Source organism: Acartia tonsa, chromosome 1, assembly GCF_053477335.1.
Source record: "Acartia tonsa isolate MP-2025a chromosome 1, ASM5347733v1, whole genome shotgun sequence".
In the NCBI taxonomy this organism is placed as follows: Eukaryota; Metazoa; Arthropoda; class Copepoda; order Calanoida; family Acartiidae; genus Acartia; species Acartia tonsa.
The window spans coordinates 31,712,004-31,736,918 of NC_137260.1; the positions used below are offsets into that span (position 1 = coordinate 31,712,004).

The 24,915-nt window shown below is 32.4% G+C and overlaps 1 protein-coding gene and 1 long non-coding RNA gene across 51 annotated transcripts; one reads left to right on the top strand and one right to left on the bottom strand.

Moving 5' to 3' along the window:
* Positions 1–337: 337 nt before the first annotated feature.
* On the bottom strand, positions 338–8,496 carry LOC145329711 (uncharacterized). Its single transcript, XR_013883063.1, has 3 exons — positions 6,685–8,496; positions 1,378–1,715; positions 338–576 (listed from the first exon to the last, which is right to left on the bottom strand). It is a non-coding gene; the product is annotated as an uncharacterized LOC145329711 (long non-coding RNA).
* Positions 6,360–23,844, top strand: LOC145329595 (uncharacterized). 50 transcript variants are annotated; one of them, XR_013882983.1, is made up of 10 exons: positions 6,360–6,517; positions 11,277–11,351; positions 12,595–13,202; positions 17,545–17,942; positions 18,397–18,603; positions 19,757–19,851; positions 20,347–20,975; positions 21,819–22,408; positions 23,111–23,192; positions 23,477–23,844. XR_013882983.1 is itself a non-coding variant. In XM_080174067.1 (8 exons), exons 1-7 carry the CDS (start codon positions 6,413–6,415, stop codon positions 20,755–20,757), a joined length of 1,899 nt encoding a protein of 632 aa, XP_080030193.1. In that variant the 5' UTR covers positions 6,360–6,412; the 3' UTR covers positions 20,758–20,794; positions 23,434–23,844. The 50 variants fall into 50 exon arrangements, 2 of the variants coding, with proteins under 2 accessions (XP_080030193.1, XP_080030186.1); XR_013882980.1 differs by having other exon boundaries at positions 21,819–22,403; positions 23,111–23,239; positions 23,434–23,844; XR_013882971.1 differs by having other exon boundaries at positions 21,819–22,403; positions 23,111–23,239.
* The last annotated feature ends 1,071 nt before the right edge of the window (positions 23,845–24,915 follow it).

A 24,915-nucleotide genomic window follows, 5' to 3' on the forward strand; every position in this document is an offset into this window, starting at 1 on the left:
GACTTTGCATTGCATTGTATTTGCAGCTAAATTTCGCATTGTTGATGTTGTAATACAATATTTCAATCATCAATGCTTTATTCAAAGGTAGTAAGTGATATTTAACTGAAGAAAAAAATACCTTTTTACATTGATGACTAATAATATAACTACCTAAACATTTATAACTGGTAGAATATGCAAATATCTTAGAATTAATATAAGATTTACATGAAATGTTTACAAATAAAATGTACTGCTGCTTATAAATATATTTTGAAAATTAAATAAATGATTTTTTCAACTTTAAATTCGCTACTTATGTATAACATAATCACTGATTTAACGATACAAAAAATAAAGTTTAAGGTTTTTTATTTGAAATAAGTTTTTATTTTTGTATTGGTAAAATATTAAAAATTTATGTAATTTTTTCACCGATTTTTAAAGATTTTGCACTTTAGACGGTTCTTTTTAAAAGTTCTTAATTAATGATTTTGTTTTGGTTTGATGTTATGATCTCTATCTATTTCTCTTTCTTTCTTGATCTCTAATCAGTAATCAGATTATTTGGTAATCAGCCAATCCTCAGCCAACCTGAAAAAAAAGTAAATATCATTAACATGTTAATATACTAAGATGGAATTACAAGAATATTCAATTATACAATTTTTGATTCATTTACGCGAACACTTTGGTCTTATAAGTCGGTCTCGCTTTACTGATAATTATTGAGTGTTGGCTATTCCAGTTTATTCAAAGACCAGTCTCTAAGGTTCTTAATTTTTTAATGACTAGCGGCTTCGCCCCTAGCCTCTAGTGGCTTTGCCCCAAGAGGTGATCAAAAAAAATTAAGGTGAAATTCGTTAAAGGACCAAGGAAATCTCCTGCAAAAAAAAAGAAAAAAAAGGACCAAGGAAATCTTCTGAAAAAAGAAAAAAAAATGGGGGGGGGGAATTTTTTGTTTTTTTTGGGTTGTCCCACCCCTCAAGAAAATAGCCTAAAACCACCGGAGGACCAGTAGGTATATTCCCAGAAAAGTAGAGCCCAATTTGTTCAGCAGTTACTGATATTTTACAAAAAAGGTAAAAAAAAAATTTGTGGGGGTGGTTTTTTTAGTTTTTGGGGGGGTTGGGGGTGTCCCACTCCCCAGGAAAATAGCTTTAAACCATCACAGGACCAGTAGGTATAATCCCTGATAGTAGAGCCCAATCGGTTCAGCGGTTAACAAGATCTTAAGCTTCAGACGGACAGACAGACGGACAGACATCAAGCTACTTTTTTTTAATGATAGATTCTAGCAGTAGCAACATTTTACCATGAACACTAACAGTGCCAGATCTAAATTTGGATCTTTACATGTATTATGTACATATGTAGAATAGGTAATTTGTTTACCTTTTTAAATAAACTGATTTAGAAGGCTCCAGAATTGAACAAGGGTTGATGGAACCATGCAAGGCAGACAAAGACTTATTAGTTTTCCATTGTTTATATCTATCTTCGTTCCATAATGATTTTAACTATCGCGATTCATCTCTTTCTTTCAAAAACTCCACGTAAGATCTCTAGTACAAGCTTAACTTTTCACGAATTCTCAAATTGATCCAAATATCAGGAATATTTGTTTTTCATCCAGGGTCAATCATTGCTATAACTCCTGGCTTGTTTGAATTTCTCCACTGGCCGCGACTGCTTGTTTTCGCCATTATGCTGTTTTCTCGTTCTTGGTCCACCTGAAAAATATAGTTTTATTAATAAACATATAAAATTTATGAAAGTAATCTATTGTTTTGGACATAGACTTCTTAGTTGCAAATGTTTACAAGTCTGACCGCCTATCTAAGACGAAATTTTCTATCCTATTATTTAAGTTAGATGGAAGAAAAACAATGTGTTCCGTCGGCAATGCATAGCACTATTATAAGGAAAAAGTAATCTATTTGACTGATATCAGATAAAGAAATTTTGAATTTAATGTGAAGAATCTCTTTTTCAATCAGCATAAACTCTACGACTTAATTTGTCTGTCCTTCATTCAATGACATTGTTTAAAATATACTAAATTTTCTCGGCTACCATCTTAGATAGATTGCTAGTTTACTGAAACTAATGAGCTCACATTGCCATGCCCTCTTGTCTTTTTCTGAGTTGCGCTAACTTTGGATGTTTTTATACTTGCTTTATAACTATTTAACTCGGTTAAACATTTGATAGGTATTTATCCTCTAACTTTTCCACGAGTAAAATATCATTCTGGAGGATAAATGTGTTTAATTTAAGTGTCCTTATGAAAATTATTATTGTTTAATAACCCTACTAAAACTTGGCTATTAGGGGTCATGTTACATTTTTATTTATTTGAAGGCAAATCAAATTGTTAAGCAAAATCATTTAAAGTAAAGCATGTCACCCCTGGACTTATTTGAATGAATTTAGTATTCACATGACATTGTTAAATGCAAAGGGTGTAACCCCCTTTGAATCAACTTTTTCAGGGCTTTAGGCATTAACAATTGAAATAAAGTCAATCTAATAAATTAATTGATACATAAATAATAATATACATGATCATATACTATTATATTAAGTACTAAGATTTAAGTTTGTTCATTAAGATCTTGCTAACAACTAGACCAATGAGGCCTTAAATCTATTTTAGGGAGGATAAGCATAAATCACTTGATGATTTAGGGCTTTTTTATATATAAATTTAGGTGTTGATATGGATTCAGACTATTTTTTTGTCCCTTACCACTCTCTTCAAATACATAGCTCCTAAATAATAGGGACGCGCTACTTGTGTACAATATACCTATGTTAAAAACCAAAAAATCTAACAATTGATTTTATTAAAAATTTCAGTAACGGTATTAAGTCTTTGTGTTTGTCTTCTTGTCGTTTGCATACTGATATTAAAATATAAGGTTTCACAATATTCAATTTTCCTATCCCATTATCCCTGCAATTTTCTTTATAGCTATTTCCGGTTGAATACTTTTGCTGGAATCTCTTTTTAGTTCCCTTTCAATTTCTACACTTAACCCTTTCTTTTCGCAATATCAATCAAGGATGTAAAGAATTAAGTAAATGAAATATTCAAATTAAAATTCAATGATACTTTTGTTTTGGCTTTTCCTCTGCATCTAGGGGGTAGCATTAAATTGAAAACAAAAATTATTATGCAATACTCTGACGTCCACTGATGGATATTAGGTTAAGGAACATCCAATAGACAACCACCCTTTGATTGCACCCGTTGAGGAACGATCGCGGGTTAGTGTTAATAAAAAATAAACTTTTTCTCCTTAAGCTTATCCCAATATCCTTCATGAATTATTGTTTAATTATTAATTTAACTAGCATTTCATATAAAGTATCTAGATAATATAATAAAGTAAGTGTTAGTCTGATATAAATCTAGTAGCTGAAGGTAATTGCCCCCCCCCCACAATTTTGTCTTCAAATAGAAGAAATGAATTGGATTCGTAGAAATATAGGAATAGTTGTTTATTCCAACTTATTACGATGGACCGTTTCTCAAAGAAAATAAAGCAAAAAAGAAATTATTACTTTGATTATCTTTTAAGAAAAAGTAGAAACTTTTTTTTGGCTAGAGCTGATTGGAAAATACTGGAATGGGAAGCATAATAAATGGATAAGTGTGGTTTTAGGCTAATTTCCTGGCCTCCCCGCACCCTCCCAAAGGCTAAGCAACTAGTACACTGAAAAATGTAGTAAGTCTGATTAATATATCTACTGACGAGAAACTTAAATTATTAGCAATACTGTTTCTCAACAGGAACAGTTATGTCTCCGAGACTTATTTAATCCATATACTTAAAATATAGGTACAACAATTAGAAATGAGATGTAAAGGAGTCATTTGACGTGTGGACTAGAATTTTTAAGGATCTCCCTACAAAAAAAGTAAAAACAAGAGTACTTTTTAAAAGCGAAGCTTTTCTATAATTAGGGTCGGTCCGTCCGTACGTACGTCCGTAACGGATAGCTTTTTCCGTTAATTTAGGCATGTTAGAATTGTCCTATCGATTTCAAATTTTGCATGGTGATTCCTTTAGTAGTTAGGTACGATTTAGAAAGAGTAGCAACTCTATAATCATTACCAGAATGTCCGTACGTTCATTTTAAACATGTTGATTTTTCTACTTTTTTAACAACAAATTTTCAAGTGTTTTAATTATCCGTTTGATCTGATTTTTGGTATATTGATTCCTGGGACAACAAAGAACAATATTATAAGCGAAGCAACTCTATAATCAAGTCCAAAAATGTAAGTATGTCCATAAACATTATCCTGTTTTTAAGCAGTTTTCAACAAATTTACCTACAATTTTGATTCGACATTTATACATTTATGTTCCGATTTTTCAGTTCAGATACTATACAAGTGTTAATGTCCGTTTGTCCTACCGTTTCAGTGCTTCGCTTTTATGGATGTTGTCATCCTTGTTTTATTATCTTAACTGTAAGGGAATTAAATAATAATCATGGCAAATACAGAAGAAAAAAAATTAAATATTTAAACTATTTTAGGTATGATTTAGTTAATTAATATGACAAAAAAATCATTGATTTCCTAATTTTTGCATTATATTCTTTTTATATTAAAAACTTACTGATGCTACAATATACAATCGTCCTTGCGTAATCATTAAAAATATGATTTGTTTGATCATGTGTGAATATCAATGCATTGTTTCTTTAAATTTTTCAAAACATTTTTCAATACAACTTGCATATTTTAAGCAACTTTATTTATAATTTATCATAAAAACTTTTGAACTCATAATTAAGTTTAAAACTTTGACAAAGTTTGTGTCTTATATTTAGTATTAAAATTCATTGTTAGTCCTTGAATAAAAAAATCTAATTAAAACTTGAGCAATAAACTTTAAACTCGGCTTGATGATTCCTATATTAGTTAGGTACACTTTGAGAGCGTAGCAACTCTTGTATGGTTACCAAAAAGTCATTGGCTACATATAAAACATGTTCATTGAAAACAGCTTTACTTACATTATGTTTCAAGAATCCTTTACAATTATACCGCTTTTTTTCATGATTGGACAATATCTTGTGGGTGAAGCATCTCTATTATCAGGTTTAAAATATAAGTATTTCCATATTAGGTATATTGTATTCCAAGTCTTGTTTGGACATATTGTATATTGGATATTTTATGCCTTCTTAATTGAAATAAGGCAATATTTGTTTTTTATAAAAACAAAGACGAGATTAAATTAGTTGGGAAAATCATAGTATATATTGCCTAAAAATGTAGGTATGTGTTTTAAAAAATACTTTTTTTTATAAGTAGGAAATAAGACAGTCTACGTAACATTAATGATAATATTTTCTATCATCCAGTCTCTATATAACATTTTAGAATCCCGTTTAACTTCCTCACAGTAGTAAATTCTTTCCAATAATATGGGCTGTACGACGTACGTCCGTCCGTAACGGATAGCTTTTATCGTTGATGTAGGCATATTAGAATTGTCAGATAGATTTCAAGCTTTGCAATTTTTATGGTACATTTGCAAATCCCGTTTTGCTTTTCATCCCCAGTTGCGTGCGTTTCTATACGACTTCTGAATCCCATTTTCTATCCTCCCAGTAGCATGTCTGTGTTACATTCTAGAATCCCGTTTTCGTCGGAACTAACAACAGAGTTTAGTGTTCAACGTGGACTCTCTACTTTGCCACTGAATTCTCTCTCTCTCTCCAACTCTCCGTCCGTCCTCTATATACAAAGTCCAAATTCTTAGATACACACACTTTACTTAAGCCCCGAAAATAAGTCTAATTTCTACAGAATTATTAATTTAAAATCTTTTTAAAAATACGATAAAAATATATCGTACATATTACAAAGACATAAAAAATTTAGAATATTGATTAAACTAAGTTTTATTACATTAAAATTTTATCATAGGCCTATATAAGTACGTGGCTAATGTCGGGTGAATTCCTCTCTGAGAATTTGTCAAGTTACTCGGCAAAAATTGTGTAAGCCAGGTTGCCAAATATTTTTGTGATTATTTTTTATTTCCAATTAAATAAATATGATTTTTATATTTAAAGCCAACAAAATTGCCAAGTTATTTATTTATGGAAATTGATGCTTTTAAAACTTTGTTTTAATTACAATGTGCAAATGTTAATTTTAAAGTGTCTGTGTTTCTTGTTGTAATTTTAAAAGGAAGTACTTACTATGTAAAACATGTGTTAATTATTTAAAAACACGAAAAAATTGAATACAAATTTTAAATTTGAAAGTTGAGACAATTGTTCAACAGTTGCAAGTCCCGCAAATTCGGTGACCCTGTCCGTGACGTCAGAGGCTCGGTGTGCGCATGTCCGCCATACAAAACTCAGTTGATGTCGGCCCGCTGTGACATAAAGGTGGATGCTGTTCCATGCTCAACAAATTTCCTCATTTTGTGGCCTGATGAGTTTAGATCCTTTGCTCATACGGGAGAAATTATTCAAAGGAATCGACAGTGATTATAATGTAAGCATTTTTGCCTTAAAATGGAACGGTAATGTATAATTTTCGCCACCTTTAAAAATTGCCACATTTTGCTCGAAATAATGGGAATTTAAAGCATTTTATCACAATAAAAACATGAACAAAAGGATCGAAATTTTTAATAAGACTAAGAAAATTATTTAAATTACCTGATTTTTATCACTTTTGTTGAAGTAAAGAACACCGTATATATAAAAGAAGCACAGTAAAGTATATAAAAATATTGTATGTAGAGCAGCCAGCACCAGTCAGTAGTAATGTGGGGAGTGTGTGTGCGGGTGCGACTCGTGTGTTGTGTGCCAGCCTGCAGCATGGCGGGGGGGAAGAGAAGTGCTCTGTAAACAGCAGCGTGCTGTATTGAGCTGGCCACACCGACTGACTATGGATAGGGCCGGTACGGTGCATGCGCAAAAGTAAACACTCCAATTCTTGCCCAAGTCGAACCTTGCAACTAAAAATTCTCGCCTTCTGAATCTGATGTAGGTTGTTTTTTTTATGAGTCATACGTATTTTTTGTGTTTATATCTTGTATTTTTATCACTTGATAAGTATGCTTTTTTATTAATTCAATATTTATTACGTATATTTAAATGCTCTGTCTTATTATCACAAAATTTTGTGAATGTAATTTTCACTCTTTCAAAAAGCTTAATTCTTATTTTAGTTTTAAAATATTTATGACACTTATTTTGATCTTTATGTTTATATTCTCACTTATAATTTAATTCTCAAATAGTTTCTATAGCTTGCAATGTCCGATGTGGTATGTTTTCGTCGTGTTGGGTCGGGTTGTAAGCCTCCCGATAGTCAGCTTCAGGCTGCCACAAGCAGGAGCAGCCAGTTGCCACAACAAACAAACATACAGACTCTTCACTCAAAAACATTTTCACAGACAGAGACTTTACATATTCACAAAAATAAAACTCCTCCATTTTTCTATGCTACTTCCCCTTATTCCTAATAAAATCCTTTATGTTTAGCCCTTGTGGAGGAGGGAGGGGGGTTGTATTAATTGACTCAGGCCTTAGACCTACAAAGAGGGAGTATAACTGAAATTTACTCCCTCCCTCTTCCTATAACTCTTTCTGTAGCAAAACTGCCTCTTTACTTTGGAAATGAGAATCACCTCCACAAACTAAATATCACACAGACAGACGGATATCTATGCACGAGCAAGCACAAGAAGAAGAGCTGCTGTAACGTACGTTGAACATGGACTAGACTAGCTTCAAACAGTTTTCCATCTCTCTTTACCCACTCTTCCCTTTTTTTCTAATTTCTCTATGTAGTGAAATTGAATGTTTACCTCCCCACAAAATATCCCCCCCCCACTTCCATAACTACCAATTGCTCTGTCAATGATCTCCCTCTAAAAACTTACATACACAACCACACCCCCTCCACAGTATTAAAACCCCTCTTTTTTTATTCCCTTGTTGTATATCATTCCTTACTAAAGGACTCTCTTTTTTTTCAAGCTTGAACTTGATACATGTTTATGCAAGAGTTTTAATGGACATAATTTTTCTTTCAAACTTATGTTTTAACCCTTTTTAAAATTCCAAAATTTCCATAAATGCTTAAACTTAAATTAACATTTCTACTAGAATTGGATAATTTTTAATCTGATAAATTTTGATCGCCCTTATAATTCTTCTAAAATTAGCATAATTAGTTATTTAAAGCAAATAATAAACTTTATTCAGAAGTTAATAAAATAATACATTTTATATATAATCATAAAGATAGACAGCTAATATATATAAATAAAAAAAATAATTTATCGCTCCTGGGTCATTTTGTGTCAAAATCAAGTTCTTTGTTAATCATATTATTAAGCTCTTTATACTACTCCTAACAATTCCAACTTCAAGGCTTAATTGCACAATCGTTGCAAGTTTGGGGGACAATATGGGATGAAAAAAGAATCAAACAATCACGTATATATGATATAGATGCTTATTTTGTAATGGATAAATATTTATATAATTCAGAATTAGAAAGGATTAATAAAGTTTGAATGTTTTTGTGTGTAAAATCAGCTGATATAGGCAGGTGTAAGCTATAAAGTAAAGCAAGGCGAGCGAGACTTATTAAATTCGAGGATGGACGCTTATATACATATAGATTATGAACTACAGCGCAACAAGCAACTGGAAATTAATTTTATAGAATATGGATTATTTTTCTAGAGTTCCATGTAATTTTCCCTTAATTGAGTCCACGGAAAATATTGAATTACTTTGGAATTTGTCTGTTATTATACGGGGGATATAACAAATTAAGTACGCCCAAAAATTCCTTAATCTTATCAAGTATTATTATAATAATGATCCTTTAAACGATAAAGATTGAAATCACATTTTTATTTTTAATTCAATTTCTCAAAGTCAAAAAAGATTAGGACTATTCCGAACAAAATAAATTAAAGGATTTAATTCAGAAGTTCATAAATTTCAAAGTACAAAGTGGGAATTTCAATGAAAATGGTTTGTGTATATTTTAACGCCATTTTCTTTGGTTTGACACTGACAGTGTTTCATTTAAAAATTTTCATTTTGTTTACCTTTTCCTCACAATAAAGACCATTCTGTCATGCCAATTCTGAAAATTATGTGGTAATAGATTTTCCTTTTCATTTGAACTTATATTAGACATGATGAACAAAAATATAACTCTCATCTTATTATATATAAACTCGAATTTTTCTCTTAAGAGAACATCCACTTTGAATTAAAGTTGTATAGATGCAATTTTATTGTTTAAAGTATCAAATTGCAAATGGAAAATTCTTTTGCAATTGTTTTATTTTATTTTTTCATATTACGCTATTGGAATATTACCATGTTATTTAGATGTTAACATGCAGAACATTAAATAAACAAAGAAAATGCCTTATTAAAAAGGTTTAAACTTTATTCATTTTCTTGTTTTACAGCGTTTCGGAGCCGAAGCCGGGAGCAGCAACATTTTTGGTGGAGCCGGAGCCGTATTTTTCGTTAAAAACGGCTCCGGCTCCAGATTAGCTATAAATGATTTTTTAAAGTAATATTGTAATTTGGCAACGGTCTATTTCTATATAATAAACTGAAAAACTATTGTTACTTAACAAATAAACACAAATCCTTCTACTTTTATATAGCTTTAATCAAATAAAAGCAAAATATTTTATATTATTTATTTTATTTTATCAAATTCAATAATGAACAAAAATTGATATATTAATTTTAAGGTAGGAGCCGGTTCCGTACTTCCAGATATCAAATTCAAAAATATATTGTACTAAAATGATTATAAACTTTATATGATATAAAGTTATGTTCACAATTTACATAGAATCAAATACATAACAATGTTATTTACACAAAACAAGGATGACAACATCCATAAGTAGCAAAGCTAAAAAATTATGAATGTTATATAAAAACGTCAATAATAAAAATTACGAAACCTTTAAAAAATGTACGATGGTCTTTTTAAGCTAATAAGAAAAACGTTAAAATCAAAATTTGTAACCAATAGTAAGACTTCAGAAAACTTGGTCAAAATATGTAGAATAATGACTATTTTAATCACTAAAAATTCCACCCGTTTAACTTTAACAGGAGTTAAGAAAGTCACAAAAAACTTATAAACTAGGAATTGATCTAGCACCCCAACCAATAAGGGTATCACTTTAAAACTTGTTGGAAATATGTAGAGCTTAAACTTATTCAATCCCTAAAAATTTCAGCTGTCTATCCTGAATAGGGATCGAAAAAATCATGAAAACCTAAAAATCTAGGAATCGATCTAGCACCCCAACCAATAAAGGCATCTTAATAAAACTTAATGGAAATATGTAGAATTTAAATTTATTTAATCCCTGAAAATTCCAGCTGTTAATCTTGAACAGGAATCGAGAAAATTGCAAAAACGTAAAAATCTAGGAATCGATCTAGCACCCCAATTATTAGACAGACGGGCAAAAACGTAAAAATCTAGGAATCGATCTAGCACCCCAATTATTAGACAGACGGACAAAACAATGTATAGATGAGCATATGCCATAGTAATCTTCATTAAAATTTCAGCTGCTTATCTCTAATAGGAGCCGAGAAATCACGTTTCTCCCATAGCGTTACTGACTGACAGACGTACGGACAGACAAAGTGAATTATAGAGTAGCTTCGCTACTAAAAAAAGTGGTATTTGGAAAGATAAGCTTTGTATGCTGATCTTTCGGGTTTTGTAATACCAAAGAGTTAATAAAACTTTAAATCATGTTCATAATTGTAAAAATCAAAACCAATAACGCATTAACAAATTATATTATCTTTTTTTTTTCATTTGACACATCTTTTTGTTAAAAGAAAGTACATTTTGAGGTCATTTTAATCCGTAAAAACTAAAACAAACTAGTATAAAAAGAGTTAGTTTGTTTACAAGCTTCTTATTATCTTTGTTACTTCAAACATTTGTAAAAAAAAAAGTTAATACGCACTTTAAAAGATAATTTAGTTTAACCTTATTAGAACTTATCCCGCAGGGTTTCGTGTAAAATTATATCCGGGTTAGGAAATGTCAGTTTTATGAAGAAAACGAACGACAAGTATACAACTCCCACTCCCTCCCGCAATTATTTGCTAGCTACGCTCCGCCGTCTAAATTTGGGAGAAGCTTGATTTATCGTCCTTTGACTTATACTTCGTGTCCCTGTGGAAAATCTAGAATATTTGTGATTGTTATTTATTTATTTCAGGTGGTTGACATGGGAATTGTGTCGGAGGTTATCCAAGAGCTTGAAAATTACAATATTACAAAAGAGGCTTTGGAGGTATTGTATACTAGTTTAGAAGCATAGCTACTCTATATTTAACTTATGTTCTAATTCAGCTACGAGATACCGTCTTTAAATATTAAACTCTATGACTTCTATGAAACAGTAGTTTAAAAGTCCAATTCTTAAATACATCTCGATCGTGTTATTTTTTTCGTTTATTAGCATTAAACGCGATGTTGAGTCAAAACATTTTATAAAATTGGTCTCTAAATATCTTTAAGTTCTCTAAGATTCTTAAAAACTTATGTCAATGTTCTACTGGAATACTTACGAGATATCTACAATTATTATCATACCCCCTATCTTATTAGGTTTATTATAATTAAAAGGTTAAGTTAAAATGGGGAAAAATATAAGTCAAAAATTATACATTGATTTCATTTATTATTTTTTATGATTTAACAACTTTAATCTCTCATGTAACAAAAAGAATAAAAACAAATAATTCCAAATTTTGCCATAAAGGTTTCGTTATAAAAAGACTGAACAAAAATTTAAAGAAGTCCTTAACGTGAATGATATGACCTTCATTAGTTTAAAAAAACAGCAATTTAATTTATTTGCACATTTAGTCTGATACTTTGCAATAATAAGTCTCAAAGTATAAAGAAGAAACAGGACAATGGCAGAATAATGATAAACTAATCCCGCTATAAATATTTACTGTTTACAAAAAGCAGAATTTAATATTAACTAGATTTGGAGAAGATTGATATGTTCAATATTGTCTTATCCTTGTGACCCCGTAATATAGAGCCATTTAATTTTTCATTCTATGTCATATCATTATTATTTAAGGACACTCTAATATTATATTTTTAAAAACTATAGTTCAGCATTAACCTATTTTTTTTATGGAAAAGATGTAGTTGCACGAGATGCATTTAAACTTGAATTAGGGAACTGCATAATTTTCCCTATTTAACGGTTTCAACTACATTTATAGGGCATATATTGAAAAATTTCAATATTCTACAATGTAGTTTTTAAAAATTTCAAGACTTGAAAATCGTATTCTTATGATATATGAAATTTATATAGCTGGCTTATTTTCACAAAAACAGCATGACGACCAATTTAGTGATGTCTAATTGTTTGTTATTTACCTATTGTAATACAAAATTATATATGTTAGTTGGTATACTTGTTGTTTATGCTTGAAATCATAATTTTGAAATGCACTCCATGCAACTATCCCTTTTGCTAGGTACTTAATTAATATTTTTTATCTTTTTAGGCCACCCGATTAGGGAAGCATATTAATGAAGTTAGGCGAAAATCCAAAGACAGACTATTAGCAGATCGCGCAAAGAGCTTGGTGAAAAAATGGCGCTCTCTATTGTCAGAAAGTGGCCCCCCGCCCGGCGGAGGAGTGACTGCCGCAGCCGCCGGCCGGGGCGGCGAAAACAATAATAGTGTGGCCGCGACAAACGGCAATACCTTGGGTAATAGAATCAATTCGGCTGTGGATGCTGCCTCTCTTCACCAGAGGAGCATCAATTCCCCTGCGGGGCTGCGCAACAATCTCTCGCCCGGCCTGCGCTCAAATTTATCGCCTGGACTACGCTCTAACCTTTCGCCAGGCCTGCGGTCCAATCTTTCTCCGGCGATGCGGACAAATATGTCGCCTGCGACTCATCACATGCGGCAGGGAGGCATGCAAAACGCGGGTGGAGTGCGCTCGGCACGAGCTTCGCCCTCTTTGAGTCGCTCTACGCCGCGGGTCTCGCCGGCAACGGTGACACTGTCGAGCGGAGAATCGAGTCCTGTAGGGTCTCGGCCCACTTCGCCACAGCCTTTTGTTCCTATTAATTCTTTGCCTGTGAATAGTTTACCAAATTCAAGGTATGTTTATTTTGTAATTATATGTATGTACACAGTTAATATACGATTATTAAGCAAAATTACGTTGTAATTAGTCATCTCATTGATATTTAATAGTTTTTAATGGGGGTATGTGTGTATGGGCAATACGAAGGCCAAGTATCTGGCGCATTTATAAACATCCAGAAAGCTTAATATTCATAGATAGCATAGTAAACCTTTATGAAAAAGTCAAAATATACCATAAATTCGGTACACCGACAAACCTCCTCAATTTTTTTTTTTAAATTAAAGGTCGAATTTTGTAATGCAAGGATGTAATGGGTTCGTAACCATGCCATTTGATAGCAAACACAGACTTTGCGAAAGCTGTTGGGCTGATTTTTAAATTTCATCCTGAGTACAAAGTTATTCAAGAAATATAATTCAATTTTGAATTAGGTCCGTGTGTAGGTATTGTATTTTGGATTTTATTATTCAACCTTTTAACAGTGGTGGATTTTGTCCTCAAATTTTAGAAGATTTTTTTATTTTATGAGGGTTTTTTTTAATGCAACCATCTCGTAATCAGTGAGCAAATGGTACTTAGAATTCGAATTTCCCTCTGAAATTTTGCATGAGTAATCCTTGGTAGGTTTATTTTCCCTGAATCTAACAAAAAGTTAGAAAAGTAACGGCTGGCGGCTCAGCCGTTTTGCCATTTTTTGGATATCTATTGTAAAAAATAGTCACGAAACCTATCTCCACATAATACTATTTGCCACTCCAAAACGCTATAAAACGGTTCTGGTATTAAGTAAAACGTCCTATAATTTTTAAAAAAAGGGGGGGGTTTTTAATGCAACCATCTCGTAATCAGTGAGCAAATGGCACTTAGAATTCGAATTTCCATCTGAAATTTTGCATGAGTAATCCTTGGTAGGTTTATTTTCCCTAAATCTAACAAAAAGTTAGAAAAGTTATGGCTGGTGACTCAGCCGTTTTGCCATTTTTTGGATATCTATTGTACAATGTACAAATTAGTCACAAAACCTATCTTCACATAATACTATTTGCCACTCCAAAATGCTATAAAACGGGTCTAGACGTTAGCTGTTGGTACTAGAAGTTTTTAAAATGGTTGTTGCTATCATTTAACATGAATCATACCAAAAATAGGTTTTAAAAAGTTGATTACTACGTAATTGATGATGGATTTAAGTTGATTACTATGTAATTGATGATGGATTTAAGTTGATTACTACGTAATTGATGATGGATTTAAGTTGATTACTACGTAATTGATGATGGATTTAAGTTGATTACTTTTTAATTGATGATGGATTTACCCTGAAAATTGGCAAAAAACGTCTAAACAGCTGAGCCGCCAGCTGTTACTTTTAACAACTTTTTGTTCGATTTAGGGAAAAAAGACCTACCAAGGATTACTCATGCAAAAGTTTATATCAAAAGAGGACTATCCATGAACAAGAGCACGTGATTCTAAGTACCTTCCAGCATTGATCCTGAGTATTTTCTTTCAGAATATAATAGGTCACTATCAATAAATAATATATTGACGAGAAAATTTATGTTTCACCACTTCAAGTTGAAGAAAAGTAAAAAAATGTCCATAAAATTCTATCAAACGTTTTGTTGAGTTTGGGGTGTCTTTAATTGTCCATGTTGTCAAATGATTAAAATTTTTAAAAAGTCAAAAGCACACTTACTATATCTCATATGTATGTTTAAATTAATGCTAATATGGATTAATTTACAATCTATATAACACGAGTATTCGCATATGGATCATCAAATATCCATTTTATTAAAAGAATTAGCTTCATAAAAGTTTTCAAAATCAATTAAAATACCTAAAAAAACATGGTGAAACATAAATTTTCTCGTCAATATATTAATAATATATGGTGTCCTATTATATTCTGAAAGAAAATACTAAGGATCAATGCTGGAAGGTACTTAGAATCATGTGCTCTCGTTCGTGGATAGTCCTCTTTGAATTCTAAGTGCCATTTGCTCACTGATAATGAGATGGTTGCATTAAAAACCCCCCCTTATTTGAAAAATTTTAGGACGTTTTACTTAATAGATGCCGCATAGGACGTTTGTCCCTTCTGGAGGTTTGTCGCATTAGGAGGTTTGTCATTTAGAAGGTTTGTCGCTTTAGGACGTTTGTCGTATGATGAGGTTCAGGACGTTTGTCGCATTAGGATGTTTGTCCCTTTAGAAGGTTTGTCGGTGTACCATAAATTCTAAGAATAATATGGTTCGCACTTCATGTTTTTTGTATATATTTATTTGAATTGCACATCCCAATACTTTATGCATTGATGGGAAGCTATGTATTACTTTTTTAGCTTTTTATTATGTTTTATTTCTGTAAAACGAATAAAGGGGGGGGGGGGTTAATGCAACCATCTCGTAATCAGTGAGCAAATGACACTTAGAATTCGAATTTCGATCTGAACTTTTGCATGAGTAATCCTTGGTAGGTTTATTTTCCCTAAATCAAACAAAAAGTTGGAGAAGTAACGGCTAGCGGCTCAGCCGTTCAGCCGTTTTTTGCCTATTTTCAGGGTAAATCCATCATCAATTACGTAGAAATCAACTTTTTAAAACATATTTTTGGTTTAATTCATGTTAAATGATAGCAATAACCAATTTTAAAACTTCTAGTACCAACAGCTACCGTCTAGAACTGTTTGATAGCGTTTTGGAGTAGAAAAGAGTATTATGATGAGAGAGGTTTCGTGACTAATTTGCAATATAGATATCAAACAAATGGCAAAACAGATGAGCCGCCAGCCGTTGGCCGTTACTTTTCCAACTTTTTGTTCGATTTAGGGAAAATAGATCTACCAAGGATTACTCATGCAAAATTATAGATGGAAATTCGAATTTTAAGTGCCATTTGCTCACTGATTACGAGATGGTTGCTTTAAACCCCCCCCCCCCCCTTATTTCAACAACAACAACAGAAGGTGTTTAAATGGGTACACCGACAAACCTCCTACTGCGACAAACGTCCTAATGCGTCAAACGTCCTAAACATCATAATGCGACAAACATCCTAATGCAACAAACTATCTAAAGGGACAAACGTCCTACTCCTAATGCGACATATCTTTAAATAAACGTCCTAAAATTTTCAAAAATTATTCATTTTAAAAAATCTTCCTTTAGGAACAAAATCTTCTAATTGTAAAAATATTTAACAAGATAAAATTCAAAATGGCGATAAAACACAGGGAAATAATTTTTAACTGAAATTATTTTTTTAATAACTTTAACCAAAAGGTAAATTTTAAAAATCTGTCCGACAGTTTTCCCAAAGTCTGTGTTGGCCATCAAACGGAATGGTTTCGAACCCGATACAACCGTGCATTACAAAAATAGACCTTTGATGTTTTAAATAAAAAAATATATATATTTCCTCTTATATTAGAACATTTTAAAATAAAATTTGGAAGATCTAATTTTTATACAAAAATTTAGGAGGTTTTACTTTAGAGATGTCGCATTAGGACGTTTGTTGCGGTAGGACGTTTGTTGGTGTACCTCTAAATGTACTAGTTTTAATTTAAGAGGGGGGGGGGGGATTAATGCAACCATCTCGTAATCAATGTATATTGTATAAATGGCACTTAAAATTCGAATTTCGATCTAAAAATTAGCATGAGTAATCCTTGGTAGGTCTCTTTTCCCTAAATCAAACAAAAAGTAACGGCTAACGGCTCACCCGTTTAGCCGTTTTTTTTTGGCTATATTCAGGGCAAATCTGTCATAAATTACGTAGGAATTAACTATTTGAAACATAGGTATTTTTGCTTCAAGTCATGTGAAATGATACAAAAACATTTTGTTAGATTTCTAGTACCAGCAACTACCGGCTACAACCGTTTGAAAACGTTTTGGAGCGGCAAAGAGCACTATGAGGAGATAGGTTTCGTGATGGATTTGCCTCAAATAAAGCCAAAAAATGGCTAAATGGCTGAGCCGCTAGCCGTTACTTTTCCAACTTTTTGTTCGATTTAGGGAAAATAGACCTACCAAGGATTACTCATGCAAAATTTCAGATCGAAATTCGAATTCCAAGTGCCATTTGTACATTGATTACGAGATGGTTGCATTAACCCCCCCCCCCCCCCTTAAGATAAAGGTTTATAAATCATTAAATAATCTAAAAAAATACTGTTTCTTTAAAAGTTGTTTGTATCTTCGTCTTTTTGCATTGGATCTTCAATTTTTGTTGCTTTAAAAAACCAACGTCTTGTTTGTGTGTCTGTACCCAGTAGATATATTTTTTTCTTCAAAAACATAATATTTTTTAGTAAAATGTATTTTGTTTATTTCATCTTTTTAGATCTCCTTCGCCTGACATAGAAATCGTACAGGAGGTGGTGAAGGCGCCACCCACGCCTCGCCTTCCGCCATCCACCAACAAACGTCTTCGTGCCAGTGACGAATACGACATAGGCAACGGGGGTGGAGCCCTAGACGCCAAACGCTCTCGTTTAGACAATGGCAGTAACAATTCCTCCCTAGTGATACCCCCCTTGGTCCAGAACGGACTAGACCGGTCCCACCGTGATGGTCGGGAACTCGGCAGTGATAACCATGCTATGATTAGCATGCCCACGACCCCCTTGACTGCTTCCAAGAAGGGGTCCAAGCTTGAGTCTGACATGTTAAAAGCACAGATATCGCGCGCCCAACGGGCCGGTAAGGTGAAGACAACTAAAGAGCTTATAGAAAACTTAGGTAAGAATTATTTACTAACACCAATATATGTATTAACTTTAGAGTTAATGCTTTTAGCGGTAAAGGATATGTTATTAATAGAAAAACTTGCACTAACCTCTTAGATATTTTTGTTCTAAAATTTTAAAAACGATATTTTCTACAATTAATTTAGGATATGTTAGGTTATATAGCTAGGGGGCCGAGCGCTGCGGCCATAGACATTATTTTATGCCTGTGGTGGGGGGAGAGTTATAATTTTGAGGGCGAAAAATCCTTAGAGGATTATACCAAAAAAGTAATAAATAAGGGGTACAGTAAGCATCTAACTAAATAGTTTCTAATCTAATGGACAATTCTAACATGACTAACCTGATCATACCAATCCGTTTCGAATGGACGCGACGTTTAGACTCACTCAATAAGGAAATTCTAATTCATAGTCGGAGTTGAACAAAGATGTAAATTTATTCAGGCATTAATTCTGGTGGCTTAGCGGCAGATGCGGTAACGTCAGCCGCAGCCGGCGGCAATGTGACCAGTCTAGTCCCCGACGAGAACAAGGAACAGCTAATGAACCGCTTCTTCTCGTCCCAGTCACAGCCGCCAGTGGCAGCGGCAGCCGTCGCAACAACTGTCATCGACGACGATGAAGAGATTACGGTGATCGCGCGGGATGAAGAGGAAAGATAGATGCGCCAGTTTATTTTAAAGTTGTATCATTCAGGGAGGGAGGGGACATTTGGATGTTTATTCCACTGGTACCCACATTATATAATTCTGTCTCAAAAACTGGTTGTTTCATATCTATATAGTAGTGTCTAAAGATTTCATCTACCGAATGGGTAATTTTGTTATCCTCATTTGGGATGTATAACAATTTATTGTCCATTGTTTTATCCCCTAATACCCTTGATCATTACTCCTGTAGTTAAACTAGGATAATTAAAACTCACCATTTAAGGGTCCCCTTAATTTTATTAAATACTTCTTATTTTTCTGTAAATTGGATTTTTCTGTTGTTCCCTAATATTTTTAAAAGCAAAGCTTTTCTATAATTAGGGTCGGTCCGTCCGTACGTCCGTCCGTCCGTCCGTCACGGATAGCTTTTTTCGTTAATTTAGACATGTTAGAATTGTCCTATCGATTTCAAATTTTGCATGGTGATTCCTTTAGTAGTTAGGTACGATTTAGAAAGCGTAGCAACTCTATAATCATTACCAAAATGCCCGTACGTCCATTTTAAACATGTTGATTTTTTTACTTTTTTAAATAGCTTTTTTCGTTAATTTAGGCATGTTATAATTGTCCTATCGATTTCAAATTTTGCATGGTGATTCCTGCAATAGTTAGGTACGAGTTAGAAATCGTAGCAACTCTATAATCATTGCCAGAATGTCCGCACGTCCATTTTAAAAATGTTAATTTTTTTACATTTTTAACAACAAATTTGTATGTGTCCTAATTATCTGATTGGTCTGATTTTTGGTATACTGATTCCTAGGACAACAAAGTACAATATTAAAAGCGAAGCAACTCTATAATCAAGTCCTAAAAATGTAAGTATGTCCATAATCATTATCCTGTATCAAGCAGTTTTTCAACAAATTTACTTACAATTTTGCTTTGACTCTTATACATTCGCATTCTGATTATTCAGTTCTGACATTATACAAGTCTTAATGTCCGTTTGTCCTTCCATTTCAGAGCTTCGCTTTTATGGATGTTGTCATCCTTGTTAATTTATGGCCTACTGGATCTATCCCCACCCCCTCCCCCACATAAACACACACCTTGTGAAAGACAAAACTAACGTATCTTTCTGATTGTCGACCAGGAGGATGATGTGATAGAGGTGTTGTCACGTCCCGGGACAGGTATTGGGTCCAGATCCAGACATTCAGAGCTTAAGTCACGCAGCAACTCACAGGTAACATTCTTGTTCAGTAGTGTAAGGTTTATGGCAATGGTGATAATTGGATCCCTTTGATCATTATTTTATGTAGATTAGTGAAAGAAATGATTGTTGCTTAGATATCTTTCCTTGCAATATTTTAATTTAAATCTAACCAATGAGCTATAAAGTTTTGAGGTTAAGAGGGCTTTTCACTCAATTGTCCCTAATATTTGTATTTGTTCAGTAGTTATATGCGCGTTTAATGTTTCTTATGCCTTTTTGTTAAACGGCATATAGTTTTCTCTTCTTTTGTGGTGATGAAATATAGGAATCTAATACTTTTGTTCTACCATCTCTACTAAAAAGTAGAAAGTGTTTATCCGTTTGTTCGGATGAGGCTTAAGATCTCACTAACCGCTGGAACTCGATGAGAGTTTTTTATTGAAATAAAGATCTGCCAATTTTCTCTACTTGATATGTCATAATTTAAAAATATAATTCGGAGCATCATTGTTCTATTGATTTCAGGTTTCCAGTAGAATAAACACTCCTGCTGTGACGCCTACTCCATTCCTGCACACCTCCACCGCCGCCGTCCAACAGCCGCCAAAACGAACCGTCGAGGAAATCCTTAGCCAGCTCGAGCCATTCGACGCTGCGGCCGTACTAGCGGAATGGGAGGAAAAGTTGGAAAATGAGGAGGAAGAGGACATCCCCGGCCTTATACCTGTATACAAACCAAAGCTGGAGATTACCGAGGCCGTCATTGAGGAGCTGAACAACGGTGCCTTGGAGTACATCGGTGGAGTGAAGGATCACACGGGTACATTCAAAGAATGGCATGAAATGGTTTCATTGGACAGAAAGGTGCCAGATGATAAAAAAGAAAATGGTGAACTCGAGCTTTTGCATATTTTACCATACAGTGTCATAGATTGAGAGTTATATTCGTGGAATCATTTATTTGTGATCTGCAGTTTTTATGGGGCTTAGCTAGCTGTCTTTTATATTAATAAAATGATCTTAATAACATTAAAAGTTATCAAAAATAGGCATTTTCAATGCTGGTGTTTACATTCCAAAATTTTAGCGGCATTTAGTTTTGTTTTGATATTTCAACTGTGATTATAGATATGTTAAGAGTTTATGGATATTAGGTTTATTTGCGTTTAGAAAAGCTTATTACATTATTTCCCCCTTGAATATAATTAAAAGACTTCTACTAAGCCCTAAGACTGTGAAAGGTGATAGTTGGTGTATATAAATGTGTGTGATGTGTAATATCAAATATTCATTTTCTCTGTTTTCAATGAGTTTATATGGCCATAATCATTTTTGTTTTCATTGGATTGGAAAATTAAACGACATAATAATAAGTTTTATACCTATTAATGCCTTTTTCCAATTTCACTTTCTAATTAAAACATAAAAACAAAACACAATGCACCAAATATTAAATTAAGCACTTTTTTAGCATCACCTTGTTCTAATATGCATGCCTATGTATGTTAATATTTAACAACTAGCTAAAAGTCAAGAAAGTGTATTTTGTAATATGTAAGTTTTCTACCAAATTCTAATAATATTTACTATTGTAACAGATTGGGGTGTCCTCTTAATACGCTCCTTCTAATGTCAAATTATTCAGTCAGAAAATTCATTCAGTTAGCCTAGCATAGATAAAAAATAATACAAGTAGTAATGAAACCAATTCGGCCAAATTAAAGTAATAATTTCCTATTATTAAGAAAATATGGGCATGTTTAGTAAACAAAGAATAATCTCAGGTTTCCTCATATCTGTCATAACATGCCATATTTTGCATATTTTAAAAATTTTATGAGAAACAATAGTTACTATTTTTTACGGTTTCAAACAGAAAACTAAATCTTATTTTTCTACAAATATATTCTGATACCTTTTTGACAGAAAAAAGAAAATTTAAAATGTTTTAATTGAAATTATCTCAAACAATAATAAGCCTTTTATTTCAAAATAAGCCAAATCCAACTATTTTTCTAACGCCAAATGTAATTTGAATGAAAACAAAACAAGTATTTAGTCCTCAACTTAATAAATCTGATGTATATTGTGATTCTGAGGGAACCTGGTTAAATCTAAATCGTGTTTAAAAATCATGTTTTTTTTCATTTTAAGATAATATTTAGATAAAAAAAGACCTATTTTAAAAATTTTTTTTTTTTTCTTCAAAAAAGTTGATAAATAATATTTAGAATTAATGTTCTAATTTTACTCTTTTTATGATGGATAGAAAACAAATCAGCGTTGCGGAGCAGTTTGATTTTGGTGCGGCTCCGACCTAAAATTAAGAAAAAGTCAACTTTTTTGTCAAGTCTATTTTTTACTTTTGAAGGTTATAAAAGTTCAATTTTTGATAAAAATGGACTTGAAAAAATTAAAAGGGGCATTTACACACGACACAGTAGAGTTATCAAAATTATAATTAGCGCAAAATTTTTTTTTTGTTAACCCGGAGCCGTTTTTGAACAAAAATAACGGCACCGGCTCCAGCAAAATATGGCGGCTCCCGTCTCCGGCTCCACAACGCTGAAACAAAGAGAAAAGTAGGGTGCGGGTCAATTCCGTAATGTGTTTTAAGGCTTAAGAACAATAATATTCTCTAAATATGTGTATTCTTTATTGAACAGAGCCATAGACAAAAAGAAATTTTTGTAGGCTAACGATATCTGAGGTGACTTCTAAAAAAAACTTTTGCCCTACTAAAATTTTAGTGAGGCAAAATTATCCCCTCTAAAATTTTAGTTTCCCCCACTGATTTTAGTGGGGGAAACTGATTCTAGTGGGGCAAAAGTTTTTAAAGAATCCACCTCTGAAAATTGCTTAAAAAACCTGAAATTTTCACCGAAAGCTTTGCTAATGTCAAGCTGACAAAAATTGATTTTTAACATATGATACATAGAATTACCATAGACAATCAAATAATGTTTTTAAAAATTAATATCCTTGAAATAATTGGCATTATTTGTAATTTTTGAAACTCGTTCAAAGTTTTTTTATATTTGTCAATTTTGTTCTTATTGTCAGTTTGACATGAGCTAAGCATTCGATGAATTTTCCGATTTAAAAAAAAAATTTGTGACATAAAAATTATTATTTTTGTCTATAGTTCTTTTCAATAAGGAATACACATATTTAGTGAATATTATCGTTCTACTCCTGTTTTTAAGCCTTAAAACACACACCATTACGGAATTTACCCGCAACCTACTTTTCTCTTTAAACTTATACTTTTTTTTATTATGTGTGTCAGATTGTTAAAATCTTACATATTCAAATTAAATAAACAAGTAAACATTGATGTTTCAATTTAAAAGAGCAGTTATCCTCATTAAGTCATTTTACATTAAATACATCAAACAATTTTTGCCTATTGCAGCAAGTAAGCACTGAGTTAGGGTTTTAAAAATATTTCTTTTAAGATCTTTACAGAAAACCGGGTATTTTTTGATCATTTCAAAATTATGATAATTTTATAGATTTAAAAACTTAAAAATCTCCCATTTGTTTACCTAACAGATGGTGTATTTATGTGCCTTAATCATTCAATCGAATTATCCATTATCATTTTATTAGTTTTTTGGTGCTTACTGGTTGTTAATAATTTGTGTATTTCTAGTTTTAATTAAAAGGATCGTAAACCTTTTTTTGTTTTATAATGAAATATCAAAATTATTTATTTATGTAATTAAAAATTTTTATGAATACCTTTCCTCGCTATTGGTACATCGTATTATACAAAAATAATTTTCCACACACTACCTTGCTTTTAATTTAATTCATATGTCAAAATGTTATTAAAATGAAAACCTTAAAAAAAGAAATCTGATATGTATAGAGAATGTGTTAATGGCAAGGTGATAAATAGTTAATTGTGTGTGATTATGATGAACATAGAATTAAAATCTATGCAACATATGATGGTCGTTATATCTACGAAAATTGTGATATTTTTTGTTGATTAAAGAAATAAACAGTTCTACTGTATATTTATTTTTCTTAACTTCTTACATAGCCTGTTTTCCAGGGAGGGATGGATGATTAACAACAGCTCATACCAACAATTAAATTAATTCAGAAATATTCTCGAAACCTATGCGTAATTTCATCTGTCGTTGGTAATTAGCACATCGTAAAATTTACGACCTCTATATCTGCCCCCCCCCCCAAAAAAAAAAAAAAAAAATTATAGATTTATTTCGCTTGTTGGTCGTACCTCATTCCCGGATTATCTTATTATTCTTATTATCTTATTATTATTTATAAGAATGCTTTCATGTTGACTTTACAACTTTGGGGACTTAAATTGAACTTTGGTTGGTTCACTCAGTCGAGTGTCCAAACGTTTCAACCTCTAATTGTAACCTGCAGAAAGGGTAATGTTGTTTTCTTTCATTAAGATGAACATTAATTTATCAGCAATTTTCTTATTCATTTAAATCCCTGTAAGTCCCTGGTCAAACCCCATCACATTCACACAAAAGCCAATAAAATTGCATATTCTGTTAAACTACATTGGAATAGTTGCAATTGCCATTAATAGTGAACTTGAAATTATAACTAATGCATCAAAAGAATTCTGTATCAAATATTTGTATTATATTCGCCATATTTTCTTGTTTTAACAATTGAAATTCATCTTGACGAAAATCGGTCGGATGTGCAAAAAATTTTACTTTACATGAAATTTAGTATGTAAATTAAATTGCCTAAATAAATAAAGGAACTTCATTAAGATCTTCATAAAACAACTCCTTTCTACCATAAATGCCCATCAATCGGCAAAAAATGAAGGTGGGGGGGGGGGGGGGGTAGATATACCACACTTTTCTGGGATCTTGCTGTGTCAAGTATCAACTGTTGGGAATATCAAAGGATGACTCCATGCAAAATTTGAGCCGGATCCGGCCAAAACCGGCCGTGAATTTTATAAAAAACCAGACTTTGGTTGGGCAAAAGGTCCCGTGAGATTATCTCAAACCGTTTGGGCGTGACGGCCCAAAAACCGCAAAAATGGCCTAAAAATTGACCAGTCTGTCATTTCATCAACACAGGTCT

Excerpts from the sequence above, each read along its gene's own strand:
- LOC145329595 (XM_080174067.1), top strand. The coding sequence starts at position 6,413 with ATGCTGTTCCATGCTCAACAAATTTCCTCATTTTGTGGCCTGATGAGT. Across the intron at positions 11,352-12,594 it reads TTACAAAAGAGGCTTTGGAG|GCCACCCGATTAGGGAAGCA; the intron begins GTATTGTATACT and ends TTATCTTTTTAG. Across the intron at positions 17,943-18,396 it reads AGAGCTTATAGAAAACTTAG|GCATTAATTCTGGTGGCTTA; the intron begins GTAAGAATTATT and ends AAATTTATTCAG.